This window comes from Pyrus communis, chromosome 1, assembly GCF_963583255.1.
Source record: "Pyrus communis chromosome 1, drPyrComm1.1, whole genome shotgun sequence".
Lineage (NCBI taxonomy): Eukaryota > Viridiplantae > Streptophyta > Magnoliopsida > Rosales > Rosaceae > Pyrus > Pyrus communis.
The window spans coordinates 140,171-156,215 of NC_084803.1; the positions used below are offsets into that span (position 1 = coordinate 140,171).

Below are 16,045 nucleotides of genomic sequence, written 5' to 3' on the forward strand. Positions count from 1 at the left end.
TGCCATCCAATCTCCAATTTCCCCTTTTTTCAAAAAAAAAAAAAAAACCCTTGGGGTTTAGGAAACCCTAAATATGCTTCTAATTTATTTTATATAATTTGACTCACAAATTCCACATAACAATTTAATTGTGCGATGCATGAAACAAATATATATATTGACAAATATATGAACATATACAATATATATATCGGAAGGAAAATGTAAACATAGGGGGGGTTCATGCATCATGGAGAATGTTTTCATGCTTCGTGGACGTTTCAAATATCTTCCTTTATTTTAAGCGTACCTGATTAGCAGAAAACGAATAAGCCTTTGAATGTGGTGGATGATATCCTCCTCCTACGATGCATCAATTCCTATTCCTCAACTTCTAGCAAGAGCGTGCTGATAACGTGTTATAGGCCTATTTGATTGAGCGCTCTAGGGTTTAGAGAGAGAGAGAAGGGTGCGTCAAGATTGAGGGAGAAGAGAGATTGATTTAATTGTGAGGTGTGTTTGATTCACCCCATTGTGCCTTTATTTATAGTAGTAGAAAAGGTAAAACTTTTCCCTTTAAGATTACAACATTTAATAGGTAATCTAATCATGATAGGAATATATAATACTTTTCCAGATTCCCTAAGATTTACACAATCACATTTCTATTCTAAATATGACTGCAACATATACTTGTTTTTTCCTCACCTCTACCATTTGATTATTTGTTTTTGCTCATCTTTTGTTCCCCCAAATAATTTTTCAAGAAAAGTTGGACACTCACTGATTAGTTTATAGACTGCACAATGATATTCATTGGTAGTAATGGTATATGTAATTATGTATCATTCTTCTCAATTAATTTGTGCCACTTGATTATTTGTTTTTGTTTATCTTTGATTCCCCCAATAATATAATAGATATAGTTATATACCTTGAAAAGTTGTTCACTAATCATAATAGATTGCAGAATGATAATAGTGGTAGTCCTGCATATATATTTTATGTCCACCGCACATAAATATTAATATATATATATAGATAATACATATAATGTGTAAAAACCTATATCCAGCAACCACTATATTCCAACATAACTCAGTACTACTTTTGATTCTTGATCACGAGTCAAATGAACATTTTAAGTTTTTCATCTTACATACGATTTTATTAAAAACATGATATTTTTAGAGATTAAAAAGCAATTTTTTAATAATCAATTATGTACTTTTCACGAAAATCTAGTACTACGAGTTAGTAATAATATTGGAGTCGAGAGCTTGCGAAACTTGAGAAAGAAAGGAGATGAAGAAGTCAAAGTAACATTGAAGAAGATGCGGGAATTGGAGGCGTCCATCGCTGGGACTGAAACTTGCTCCGACAAAGTTTTAAGGAGTTTGATCAACGCTAGGGTTTCACTGCTCAACACTCTCACCCTAGTCTAAATTAATATTTGCCATGTGTACTTTTAGTTTTTAATTTCTATACAAATTAAGGAATGTTCTTGTTGATGGTTTTCTTCCCATTTATTAAATTTGTCTCCGTTGTCGAATTAATAGAAGAATTGTGTGCAATAGCATAAAGCTTTGGGGTTCGTATTGCAGCCGATGAATATTAACAAGGGACGTTTTGAATTAGACGTCTCGTTTTTAAATATTATTATCTAAACATCTATTCATTTTGCAAATTTGATTAAACATTTTCTTTACAATTTTGGTACTTTAATTTTATTTCATTAGAAGTCTATTCATATTAGTATTCCTTTTTTTCCTCTTATTTTTATACAATTCTTATTATGATGATTTAAGATTTTTTTTATTTTTTATTAAAATATTTATTTTAGTAAATTAAATAGAATGTAACAAAACTCGTTGTTAGGTACGTTTGATTATAATGGTACGTTTAGTTACTTGATACATTTGAATTTTTGGTCCATTTGGCTTTTTGGTACATTTGAATTTTTGGTACGTTTAGATTTTTGGTATGTTTGTTTTCAAAACATAAGTTTTATTACCTTTTGTTCTAATGATGAGGAATTACTTTAATTATTTATTTTTTTTATAGAAATAGTTGTTAACAATGTAAAAGTTTAAATTACTTAAATTTTTTTTTTCTAGAAAGAGTTATTAATCAACGGATAATAACATTTTTGTTAATTCAAAATTATATGATTTATTGTTATTATTTAGCATTATCTATAATAATAAGGATTTATCTCCGATCAACTAAAGTTGTTCCAGAGACTTATCTACTGAAAAACAAGATTATCTAGAGCATTATGCATGAATCAAACATATTTTTAAACATTCCAAAAAGATGAATATTCATTTTAATATAGTTTATAATTGGTTACGTTTTTATTCGGGGTTGATATGTTTTCGTTTGACGTTGGTACATTTTCATTTAACGTTGGTACATTTCCATTTGGCGTGGATGTACATTTAGATTTGAAAAGTTTAAACTTTTAGACTTAAATATAGTTGAAATTATTTAAAATATATAGCAGATATTTAAATGTATTAATTTGAAGTAGTTCAAAGTTTGAGAGTATCTTAATCAAATGTTTCAAAAGTTTAATAAAACACTCAAAAAAACATAAATGTTTAATCTACAAAAGTCTAAAATAAGGCATCTAATTCTAATTTTCTCTATGAATATTAATAACAAGTAAATGTATTTGATTAAACTATAACTATTACCGACTTTAACTGACAAAACCTCCACGCATATTAATAACAAGTAAATGACTATTACCGACTTTAACTGACAAAACCTCCACGCATATGCATGCATGATGAAAAAGGCAGCCACATACTAGCTAGCTGGCGACGGTTTGGCATGGGCATCGACGTTGCACAGTTTTATTATCTTAACAATTCATAATTAATGTCGGCTTCTTGCATCCGCCATCCGGCATTTCGATCTAATCAACTTTACTGATATCGATAAGATGAATTATTGATAATTAGTAATACCCTCAACTTGTTCTTGTTCTTCTAATTATACGTGCGTTGTATATATTTATGTATGACATTAGTTTTTCTCCACTGTATTAACCGTAGAATGTAAGTCCAAAACTCCTCTAAAATCCTAAACTCTAATAGGATTAACATCACACCTTGACAGACATTTTAATCAGGCCATCTCCAATTGAAGAGTCCATGACACACCCTGATCGAGATCAGGGCATGCTGGCCGTTACGTGGAAGTGACGTAACCATATGCACAGTGCAGAAACTAATGAAATAATAATAAAAATAGTACGAATAAATAAAAATCAGCTTTACACAAAGTAATAACAAACATGTGCAAGCGTAAGTGTGAACACAAAGTTCAGAGCATGAAGACCTAATGCAGTCCGGGAGGAAACGACACTACAAAAGCACACCCGTAGGTGGTCCTACACTGGTATCAGTCTGTCAGATATGCCGGGAAAATCCTCAGGGAAGCCACCAAACGTGCTAGCCAACTAGAACCTGGAGGGGCGCAAAACAAAAAATGTGAGTGGGCAAAAACAAAGCTTTGCAAAAACCATTTCAAAAACAAGTTCTAACCCCTCGCCGTAAAACCTGTATACTTCCCAGAAAAATAGAATATACATATAAAAAAATCATGCTCAGAAACATGCCATGCCAGAACCTCGAAGTAAAATGCAAGTGCTCAGGTAAAATCACATCAATGCCATATAATCTGTCAGCCGGAGTCACCTAACGTGACCTGTACGGCTGAATCTAGAGCTCAACTCTCCATATCACTAACTATACCTGCACACGAGTCGAAACCACCTAAAGTGGTCTATACGACAAGCCTGGGTGTAATATAAGTACGCTCAAGTGCTACGATCACGTGAAGGCTGGGCGAATAATTGCGGGTCACCTACGAGTCGGAACCACCTAAAGTGATCTGTACGACAGGACTGTGCACCTAACTTGGATCTAAGATGAGCGTGTGGTGCGGGAGGTGAACATCACGTGAAAGACTGTGCCCTACTCTGGGCGGAAGCACTAACACCGGGGGTGCAGGTTATGAGCTCTCTATGCATCTCAATCACTACTGAACATAAACATAAATCATAACTCACCTGACACTTACCTGTGCGTCCGCAGCACCAAACATATATAAACATATGCAACACATAATGCGTAACTAAATGGCAAATAATAAGCATGGCATATAAACGTATAAACGTTTCAAATCAATTTATGGGAAAAACATAAGTATATAGGTATATACGGAAAACCAAAAGCCCACTCACTGGTATGTAGAAGGGTCGTAACCTCCTTGCCTCGAGTGACCACGCTCGTCCTCGGGATAGGTATCACCTATATGCGAAACAACTATAAAAACATTAATTTTAAAGAACATAACCAACCTTAAGAAATAACTTCTCATACAATGCTCAAATAGGGTGTATGAATACACCAACGTGATCTACTCAACCTCAGGAACATCCCCATATTTTTAGAAAAAAAATTCACCGTCGCACGCGCCCCCACACGTCGGCCACGTGCAGGCACGTGCCTGGCACGCTGACGGCGTTAGTTAACGCCGTCAGGAATATTCCGTTAAAACTGACGAATTCCGTTAACGTCGTTAGGAATATTCCGTCGTCTTCTCCGGCGAGGCTCCGCCGCCATCGTCGGTGCCGGAAAATTGGGAAATTTTCAAATCTTCATATCTTCTTCGTTTTTCAACCAAATTTCACAAAATTGGTACCAAAATGAAGCTTACAACGAGAGGAACAAATTCATACCACTTTCAAGTGCTAAAACACACGGGATCTCACCGGGAAAACACCACCAATTCCGGCCAACCTTGAAACTCACGATCCCGACGTCCAAAACCTTTAAACGAACCACCCCGAGCCTCCTAAGGACCTCACCAAAACCTTTAAACGAACCACCCCAAGCCTCCTACAAGCTTGAAATTCCAAAAAACATAAGAATTTACGTGTGCATGAATAGTGACAAAAATCGGGTATCCCGAGTTCGACGTGAAAACGAAGGTATCCTTACCTGAAATGGGTATGGTTGAACTTCTGCGGACCTCACGAGCACGAATATATACTTTGTTTCCTCGATCTGTGAAGATTACAAGGGTTTTGGGGTATGTCCGTACAATGGGATAGGAAATGGGGAAGGGAAATGGCACGGGACAGAGTGCAGGGCAGGAAAAGGGTGAGGGAAATGTGGGAGAGTATGTGTGTGGTCCACATCCTGCCAACAACAAACCAAAAACAGCCACACAACGAAAATTCACATTAGGGGCAAAATCGTCCTTTCACACTTACGGTTTAAAAATTCTGGAACGGGCTGTCACAGTCCAGAAGGTAAAAAATAACCTGAAAATCGTCTTCAACCGAGGGCTAGGCCAGAAGGCTCGTGGGCTCCACGGAATCTAAAATGGCCAAAGGGTTGGCTAGAAAATCATAGTAATCATGTCGGTTATAACCGACAAGGATGCTTAAAGCTAGCCGTTGTATTCAATATTTTTTTAATGAATTTAAACCTTTTTTTTATCCTATAAATACCTAAGTCATTCCTATAACATTTCTCACATAATTTTCACCATTCCATACAATCTCACTTCATTCTATTTTTTTCCTATAACTTCTATTTTACAAAATTTGTTTCATATTTCTTTGAAATTCCATTTTTTCAAAATTTGTTTCATATATATTTTTTTAAATTCTATTTTTTTTCCTATAACTTCTATTTTACCAAATTTGTTTCATATTTTTTTTGAAATTCCATTTTTTTTCCTATAACTTATATTTTACAAAATTTGTTTCATATTTTTTTGAAATTCCATTTTTTTTCCTATAACTTATATTTTACAAAATTTGTTTCATATTTTTTTGAAATTCTATTTTTTTTCCTATAACTTCCTAAGCCATTATACAACATTAAATTAAATTAAGTAACATGAAACAACATTAAACAATATGAAACAACATTAAATAACATTAATGAGCATAAAAATTATGTTTGGTCCTCAGTTGGAGACGGGTTTTTGTGACAGGGCTAAAATGAGCCACATGGCCCTCAGTTGGAGACAGAGGCAAATATGCCCCTGTAATGTTCATTAAAATATTATTTTCTTTGAGGGCCAGAGGGTTAAAACGAGCCTTATGGCCAACTCTCTGTTGGAGATGGTCTCACCTAACCCTCAAGTGTACTCAAAACCCGACGAACCCTCTAAAATCTTAAAAGAAATGATAATCTCCTTACCTTTTATGACACAAACCGACCCAGAAAGTCCACTTGGACCCTGAATCGAGCTGTGCTGGCTGACACCTGGAAGGTGACGAAGCCATAAAATGTGATAGAGTGTAGAAAAATGTGAATAATTTGAACCTAAAAATTATTAATACCAGAGTGCGTTGCGAGCAGGAGCGAACCCATTTCACGCACGATGTCAGAGCATAAGTAAGGTACAAGAGTGTGGGTAAGAATCATACCCTCAGAAATATCCATCAATACTAAGATTCGCCACAGATTCTTGTCGATACAAACTCAGCAGCTAAAACCTGGAAGGCACCAAATAGAGAGTGTGAGTAAGCAATAAAACCAAGCTTCCCAAAGTTATTACCTCTCTAAAAGTAATGCCCTTAAATGTAAAACCCGTATCGTTTTCCATAAGACAATACAACATATATACATATATCCAAACCATACTAAAAAATGGCCAGAACCACGGTTTGCCATCAACTCCACCATGCAATAATAAGTAGGCCAAATGAACTTAATCAATACAAAATGATATATAAGTCAGAGTCATCTAATATGACATGTACAACTTATCCATATCTCATCAATCATGGCTAGCATATAAGTCGGAGTCACCTATAGTGACCTGTACGACTTATCCATATCTCATAAATCATGGCTAGCATATAAGTCGGAGTCACCTATAGTGACATGTACGACTTATTCATATCTCATCAATCAGCATATAAGTCGGAGTCACATATAGTGACCTGTACGACTTATTCACATCTCATCAATCATGGCTAGCCAATAGCTCAATAAGTATACCTGCACACGAGTCGGAACCACCTAAAGTGGTCTGTACGACAAGACTGGGTGTAAATAAATACGCTCAAGTGCTACGATCACGTGAAGACTGTGCGAATAATCGCGGGTCACCTACGAGTCGGAACCACCTAAAGTGGTCTGTACGACAGGACTGTGCACCTACATTGGATCCAAGGTGAGCGAAAGGTGCGGGAGGTGAACATCACGTGAAGGACTGTGCCCTGGCCACGAGCGGGAGCACTAACACCGGGGTGCAGGTTTATGAGCTATATTATATCTCAACACAATTATACTCACTAACATCACTAACATCAACATGTACTCACCTGAGGCTTACCTGGGCATCCGCGACGTCATATAGCACTTCAAAACATTCACAATAGTCAGGTCCAGATAATATCCATATGAATATGCCATGATGCAAGCTAAACCCAAACATTTCATGATATTCCCAAAATATATATAATACGGCGTAACATGTACAATCAATAACACCCTACTCCCAAACTATTTAATTTTGAGAGTAATCATTAGTGATAAGCCCAATTAGACCCTAGTTACATTAACTATCATACTTACCTTTCCTTACTTCAATTTCTTGATTCTTCACGCATTGATTTATGATCAACATTTAATCACCAAATCATAAAGCTAAATCTCACAATTCCCACCAATGTCCCTCACATTGCTCAATTCACTAAACAAGGCTATTGTCTCAATTATTTAATCTCATTTATTATATGGCTGCATCTAACGTCTTGTTAGACTGCCTACGTACCCTAAACAGGGATCAAGCCATTCGTAGTTCGAAATGATTAATTGTAGGTAACGAGCATAGATCACTATAGAAGTGCTTGTGGAACTATCAATTATATGCATATGAAAGAAAAAGGCCCACTCACCTGGAGTTCACGCTATGATTATCTTGCACGCACATCGAGACATCACGATCTATCGTCGCCTGTGACCAATTATCAAATCACGTCTCAAAGTTTTTACCGATAGAATACATAATTTACATAAAACATATCCTCAAGGACCTTCAAGAATAATCTGAGACCCATTGACCAAAAGTCAACCGTCGATCAAAGATCGACGGTAGGGTCTACAACCTTGTATAGCTCGATTTGGAAGATCTGCATATCAGATTTCCAATCTGCAACTTCCAACGATCCACAATATGTTTCTAGAATAATATATTAAAATTTCATTACGATCCAACGGTTGGATCTCCGCCATTTGCCCAAAACTAAGTGGACGTGAACATTTATTTTACTAACTTACAAATTCAATTCGGGAAGATCCGTACATCGGATTCCCGATCCATAAATTCCTATGATCTTTAAATATTACCTATTATAATGTATCCAAGTTTGGTGACGATCCAACGGTCGGATCGTCGATTCACATTTTCATCAAGCAACGTATCGTAACGAATTTAGGTTCCAACGATCAACCTATGTCATTCAAATAACAAAACTGAATTCAAGACATTCGACATAGCCTAAAAATAGCATTGGCGGCCCACTGGCCACGCGCTGCCGCGGGTGGCGGTTGGCCGCCCCGACTCGCCGGAAAATCCAACTATTTCCAAAAATTCTCAAAATTCACAGAAATGAAGATCTTAGTGAGTGGAGCAACTTTCATACCTGTCACGAAGTCCAAAAGTGGACGGAAGATGGTCAATTTTGCCCACAAAACCGGCGGGTGCCTAAAACTTCCCGACGTCAATTCGTCGTCTACGGTGGTCCAACGGGGTCAAGGTTGGTTGGGTTTTGCTCCTGGGATGATGGGCTACCAAGCCCAAGTGGTGGCATCGGCCATCGCTTTGCCGATTTGCCGGAAAATCGAAAAGGGTGGCCAGAGCACTATTGATTTTCGTCAACTTTCGTGGCTTCAAACCGCCACATCCCATGGTTAATCAAGGTGGTTCTTGGGTGGGTTTTGTAGAGGGGAATGAGAGCTTCAAGATGGTGGTGGTGGCATCGAAAAACTCCACCGGAGTTGGCCGGAATCGGCCTTGGAAAATGGGAACTTATGGTGGGTGTGGGTGGACGGGAAAGCCACCTCCCTTCTTTCTTTTTTTTTCTTTTATTTTCTTTCTTCATTTCTGATTTTGGCTTCACCCCACAAAGTGGGGATTTAATTTAATTAACACTAAACCTTGAATAACCAATTTCGAACGTTCGTAACTATATCATTATAATCCGGACTCGCAAACGACTTTCGCCTATACGTTCATACCAACGAGTACTACGAGGATATGCTAAAAGAATAAGTCCCACATCTCTCAAGTCGATGGTCAACGGAAGTCAACTTCCTTGCCTGTAGGGTAATTTCGTAAATTCACGCTTTTAAAATAAAATAAAAACGTAAAATTTGGAACGGGTTGTCACATTTTAAGTAATAGATCCACCTTACAATAAAGTTTGTAGGTTGTGCAAAAAAGTTGTCTTTAGTTTTCCTTAAACCTAGCTAAGTCCAACTTGATATTAATTGAATGTAAATTTACCTGTGATACTAATGTCGGTTTGTCCTGCATATATAGGAATATAAGGAAAATTAATGTTGGAATATTTACAAAAAGAATGACAGATGGGGCTAGTTTCTTTCAATCTCAATTCTCAACTGTAACAAGCTGAATTTTTACGCAATCTCAATCCTAAAACGTTTGATCGAAACCCCTTGTAATAAAAATAAAAAGCTGGGTTGAGAGTTCGGACCGGCCTTCATTGGCCACAGGCCAAATGATGACTCGTTATCAAAAGCACCGGTGAGCAAAACAATACCAGCACCAACCTAATTTCTATTGTCATATATATATATATATATATTGACATAATGACCGTAAAAAGATAGATTAAAGTTAGGCTTTCCAAAATCCTAGGATATGGGGATGAGATACAAATTTCAATACCCAAGACAGAGCCATAGGTACAGGGTTCAGGGGACCATGTCTTCCGGTCTCCTTCTCTCTCTCTCTCTCTCTCTCTCTCTCTCTCTCTCTCTCTCTCTCTCTCTCGGTCGTCTCCCTCCCACTTCAAAAGTAAATCACAAAAGTGATTCACATACAGAATACAGCCAATCTCTCTCTCTCTCTCCCCCCCCCCCCCTCTCTCTCTCGGTCTTCTCCCTCCCACTTCAAAAGTAAATCACAAAAGTGATTCACATACAGAATACAGCCAAACTTGATTGAGTTGGAATTGCACTAGCTCATACAAAAGCTATATCCTGCATCTTGCGACAGCTCATCCTCCTCTTCCTCCTCCTCCTTTTGTGAAAGGTCCAATCCCTTATTAAAGACATGACTAACTTATAGACAGTACCAGCACTCTTTGCTAGCTAGCTTCAGTACTACTTCATACCTCCACAACGGAAATGATAAACACATTTGTTTTAGCTTCTCACACACCTATGCTTGATCTTGTCTGTTGTTTTTATTTGATTTATTCAATCAAATAGCTAAAATTGAAGAAGGTTGTGTGATAAGTTAAAAAAGATGTGTGAAAATCACATATCCATAATTATAGCTGTTAATTTTTGGCACCATTATTTCAAAAATTATGATGCACTATTATTTCAAAAATTAAGATCTTTTTGAAAATTTTGCTTTGGAAATTTACCTCCACAGTTCCACTTCCACACGCATGAATATATGACATAACGGTTACTTGCCATATATAATTTTTGTCATTAATTGGACATCATAATTATTTATTTGACCTTTCAATTAGCCTTTTTCTTTCCTGTTAATTTGCACCATAGATGGAAGAAAATTACAAAACGCACGCATATCCATGGGGGTATGAATGAAGATAAGAAAATAAAAACGCGGTAAAGATGGAATAAACCCAAAAATACGGGGCAACACTGAAATAATCTGAAAAATGAAAAAAGAGACGTTAGCCCTATCCCGCCAGGTTTTCCCCGTTTGAGCAATTAAGGAAGGAAGATAATTAAACAGTCCACGAGACACGCAAAGCAATAAATAGTAAATGCCAAATTACCAAATAAGCCATTCCATATCTATCAAAAACTGCACACTCAAAACCCAAATCAGAAAAATCAGAGAATGTTGGTGGTGCCTTGTAAGTTTTTTTGGTAATTAAGTAAAGCGATTGCGTGTATCACATCCAGTTGAGAGATAGTGAGAGTTGTGATGGGTTGCGCCGCCTCAAAGGTAGAGAACCTTCCGGCGGTGGCATTGTGCCGAGACCGGTGCAAGTACCTGGAGGAAGCTCTCTGCCAGGCCCAAGCCCTGGCCGATTCCCACGTCGCTTACTTAGCCTCTCTCAGGACCCTAGGCCCCGTTCTCCACCGTTTCTTCCATGACATTCCTGCAGGTACTGAACCGCCGCCGGCGCCACCAGAATCAGACTCGCACCTCCAATTCCCTTCCGACTCTGAATCCGAATACAAAGAGGACCACACTGATAAACAGTTGGGAGAAACGCCGACACCAGTTTCTGTGTATGATCAATGTGATCAATGTTTCAGGAAAAGGGAGGAGGAGGTCTTCAAAAATTTAGGCGGCAGACTGACTTCCAAACTCCCTCCTTCACCACCGCCTCCGGTCAGCTCCACTTGGGATTTTCTTAATCTCTTTGATGCCTACGAGAGGGAGAGTTACCTAGCACCCCTTTATACTTGCACTACTTTGGTTCCTGAAGAAGCTGCTCATACTTCTGCACTTGCTGCTGCCGCTGCTGACAAAATCAATAACGAGATCAATGTTAAACACAATACTAAAAATATTGACGATGATCAGGAAAGGGAGAGTAGGTCGCCGGAGAAGGGTAAGACGACTCACATGGCGACGTCGACCGCAACTCCTCCATCTGTCTCTGTCTCTCCCACTGTCCCAGAAGCAGCAGAGGCGATGCGAGAGCTTCATCTTCTGTTTGACAAGGCGTCTGAGTCCGGTAATCAAGTTGTATTGTCGCTGCGGTCTCATCATCTCACAATTTCTCTTGATCAGGGTGATTTATCCATTTTAATTTTCTCAATCAATTTTAATATTATTCCAGATTGTTAGATAAAGATAAATTTAATACATAATTAATTTGACGAATTGGCGTTGGAGAAGCAGAGTATGGATTTGATGACCATGAAGGCTTGGTTATGAGTTCACAGAACCTTTCTTACACTCTGAAGACGCTCTTCCTGTGGGAAAAGAAACTTTACCATGAAGTCAAGGTATGTAATATGTATGTGCTGCTTTTCCTTCATTAGCTTTGCTGATTAATCACCTTTTTAAGCATAATCTTGACTATTTAATCATGCTATATATATAATTAGGCTGAGGAAAGATTGCGCGTTACGCACGAGAAGAAGAGTAGAATGCTGAAACATTTGGAACATAGCAAGGGTACTACTACTAGTGCTGCTGAGTCTCCCAAACTCAACTCCCTTCGCAGTGCAGTCCGCGATCTTTTAACAAAAATGAAAATTGCAATTCAGATTGTTGACAGAATATCAATTACCATCAATAAGTTGAGGGACGAGGAGCTATGGCCGCAGATTATCGAATTCATCAACAGGTATCTCTACTCTATACCATCACCATTCAAGAATGATTGATTCTATGAAATGTTAAAGTGATTAGTGGACTGGTTGATGTGCTTGTAGGTTACTCAACATGTGGAAAGCTATGGTAGAATGTCACAAGAGTCAGTACCGAGCAATGGTGGAAGCCAAGGGTTTAGATGGCGTTGCAATATCCAATTCAAAATTGAGCGGTGCGCATAAGGCTGAAACTGCAATTCAACTCAAGTTAGAGCTTCAAAACTGGAATGTGTGCTTCTCCAGATGGATTGTCGCCCAAAAGGGGTATGTAAAAGCATTAAATGGATGGCTTCTGAGATGTCTTCTACACGAACCGAATGTGGGCGATCAAGAATTAACAGCGGACGAGGGTATTGGAGCACCGCCTGTTTTTGTGATGTGTAATGAGTGGTCACAAGCTATGGATAGACTCTCAGAGAAGGAAGTTGTTGAAGCCATCAGGGGATTCTGGACTAGTATACATACGCTCTTAATGGAAGACAACAATAATAATGTAGAAATGGTGCAGCAAAGGATGGTAGCTGAAAACAAAGATATAGCAAGGAAAGTAAAGTTTTTGGAGGAAGAGGAGGGGAAGGAGCAGAAGATATTGCATAAGCTGATGCGCGGTAGAGGAGGGAAAAAGAACGTTGGTTCGAGTAGTTTGCGAGCAGGAGAAGACGAGTCACACGGAGAGAGAGTGCAGCAACAGAGTAGGAGTGATCTAGTGTGGGATCTGAAGCAGACATTGATGGCGATGGAGAAATTCACTGCAAACTCATTGCAAGCATACAATGAGCTTCATGCACACATTGAACTAGAGCAAGTCAGCTGCAGGCAATCTGGAATATCTGGATGATGAATTAATGACAACCTTGGCTTAATTCTTCGGATACCAAATGATTAGTTTCTTGTTTTGTAGCCATGGGTGCTTAAGGTTTTGCTCGTCAAATTAGCAATAAGATCAGACACCTGGAAGTTATATAAATTGGCCTTGTCTTATTATGCAATTATATATGTTGATCACCTGTTACAAGAATTTTGGAGATGCAAATATTGCTTATTATAAGGCAAAACAAATGGGTTTATCCATTACTAATTCCATGCTTCCTCTGACTAGTGACAACCTTTTGGGAGGGTCATCCCAACTCCGGTGCAAGAAGTCGGACAAATTTACATATACATGCACATAAGGTGTATGAAGCTCAGCTCCTTGTAGTACAAACTTGCACATGCAATAACAACATATCCGACCTACAACAGTTTTCGCAACAATAAATTTGTAAACGGGTGCGTGAGAATTCAGACTTGAGACTTCTTTCAAAAGCGGGCGGTGATGATGGTGATGGAATGCATATTTTAATACTATAGGAGCTGATTTTTGTATACTTGTTCTTCGCTTTATGCACACACTCTTCATTTACATATATCTTTTGCCTTAATATATATAATTTTGTGAATTAGCCAATCCATATTCTGATACAAAATGTGTTAGACGTCCCTCATTTCCCTAATAGGTGAGTCGCAAAACAAAACTTGGGTGATGGTTAGACTTCTTATTTAAATCATTAAAAACAATCTAAATAGATGATTTTTTTTTAACATTTTTTATATTTAACATAAAATATAAAAAATGTTAAAAGGAATTCAAAGGAATTCCAGGATTTCAAAGGAATTCAAGTTTCAGAATTTCAGTCGGTTCAGTCCGCTTATCGACCTTTCCTTCCAGACTTTCAGTAATCCAGTTCCATTTGAAAATTTGAACACCCAACATTGTGACGGACGTTCAATACCCCTTTTTTGGTTTTGCTCTCTCACGCTATGTTTAGAAAATTTGTCTCCCTTAAACCCTTATCCATCCTTCCCATCTCCTTCATTTAGAGAAAACAAAATCATTCAAAGAAAGCAAAAAGAATGAACTTAGAAGATGATGTTTCTATGGAAGAAGTAGATGATTATGTTATAACTAGAGAGATCATGGAGCTTGACGAAAATTGAAGCTGGTAAGCAACGCCACCATGCTCATCCGTCAGACAATTCCAGATTTTGTTCATAGTATTTTTTTTCCAATAAACTCCCGCTTTTCGATGTCTGATTTGTTCCTCAGGGAATATGAATTGGGATTTTTGTCTTGTTTTGCTTTAGAATTTGTGCTCTTTTTTTAAATCCACGTCTACGGTTTAGTGTTTTTTTTTTTTTGAAATAATTACTAAAATATTTTTATCCCTAGGATTTTGGTTGCCCAATCCAGATACTTTTTGCTTCTTAACGAGGAGATCCACAACATAAGAAAGTTATAGGGAATAGAGAATGAAATTATTCAAACTGTGATGCAACAATTAAATTTTATTTTACTCTGATTGCAACGGTGATGAACCAAGTGTTTCGAGTGGCTTGTTTTGGCCAAGAGAACGTTTTTTTGGAAGGGTTTTCTGTGACATCCCACATCGCCCAGGGGAGTGATCCTTAAATGTATATTCCCATCCTTACCTAGCACGAGGCCTTTTGGGAGCTCACTGGCTTCGGGTTTCGTAGGAACTCCGAAGTTAAGCGAGAAGGGGGCTAGAGCAATCCCATGATGGGTGACCCATTGGGAAGTTGCTCGTGAGTTCCCAAAAACAAAACCGTGAGGGAATGGTAAGCCCAAAGCGGACAATATCGTGCTACGGTGGTGGAGCGGGCCCGGGAAGTGATCTGCCACGGGGCGGGATGTGACAATTTGGTATCAGAGCCTAACCCTGGCCATGGTTTGCCGACGAGGACGTCGGGCCCCTAAGGGGGGTGGATTGTGACATCCCACATCGCCCAGGGAAGTGATCTTTATATGTATATTCTCATCCCTACCTAGCACGAGGCCTTTTGGGAGCTCACTGGCTTCGGGTTTCGTAGGAACTCCGAAGTTAAGCGAGAAGGGGGCTAGAGCAATCCCATGATGGGTGACCCACTGGGAAGTTGCTCGTGAGTTCCCAAAAACAAAACCGTGAGGGAATGGTAAGCCCAAAGCGGACAATATCGTGCTACGGTGGTGGAGCGGGCCCGGGAAGTGATCCGCCCCGGGCCGGGATATGAGAAAATTGGTATCAGAGCCAATCCCTGGCCGGAAATGTGCCGACGAGGACGTCGGGCCTCTAAGGGGGGTGGATTGTGACATCCCACATCGCCCAGGGGAGTGATCCTTAAATGTATATTCCCATCCTTACTTAGCACGAGGCCTTTTGGGAGCTCACTGGCTTCGGGTTTCGTAGGAACTCCGAAGTTAAGCGAGAAGGGGGCTAGAGCAATCCCATGATGGGTGACCCACTGGGAAGTTGCTCGTGAGTTCCCAAAAACAAAACCGTGAGGGAATGGTAAGCCCAAAGCGGACAATATCGTGCTACGGTGGTGGAGCGGGCCCGGGAAGTGATCTGCCACGGGGCGGGATGTGACAATTTGGTATCAGAGCCTAACCCTGGCCATGGTTTGCCGACGAGGACGTCGGGCCCCTA

At 38.9% G+C, this 16,045-nt stretch overlaps 1 protein-coding gene across 1 annotated transcript; it reads left to right on the plus strand.

The window, feature by feature from the left end:
- The first annotated feature begins 11,072 nt into the window (after positions 1 to 11,072).
- On the plus strand, positions 11,073 to 13,619 carry LOC137730916 (protein ALTERED PHOSPHATE STARVATION RESPONSE 1-like). Its single transcript, XM_068469923.1, has 4 exons — positions 11,073 to 11,995; positions 12,106 to 12,212; positions 12,315 to 12,556; positions 12,645 to 13,619. Exons 1-4 carry the CDS (start codon positions 11,176 to 11,178, stop codon positions 13,417 to 13,419), a joined length of 1,944 nt encoding a protein of 647 aa, XP_068326024.1. The 5' UTR covers positions 11,073 to 11,175; the 3' UTR covers positions 13,420 to 13,619.
- Positions 13,620 to 16,045: the final 2,426 nt, after the last annotated feature.

What these genes read in the sequence shown, in the direction of transcription:
- LOC137730916 (XM_068469923.1), top strand. Translation starts at nt 11,176, where the DNA reads ATGGGTTGCGCCGCCTCAAAGGTAGAGAACCTTCCGGCGGTGGCATTG. An exon ending in CACAATTTCTCTTGATCAGG is followed by an intron (nt 11,996 to 12,105) that starts GTGATTTATCCA and finishes TTGGAGAAGCAG; the next exon opens with AGTATGGATTTGATGACCAT. An exon ending in ATTATCGAATTCATCAACAG is followed by an intron (nt 12,557 to 12,644) that starts GTATCTCTACTC and finishes ATGTGCTTGTAG; the next exon opens with GTTACTCAACATGTGGAAAG.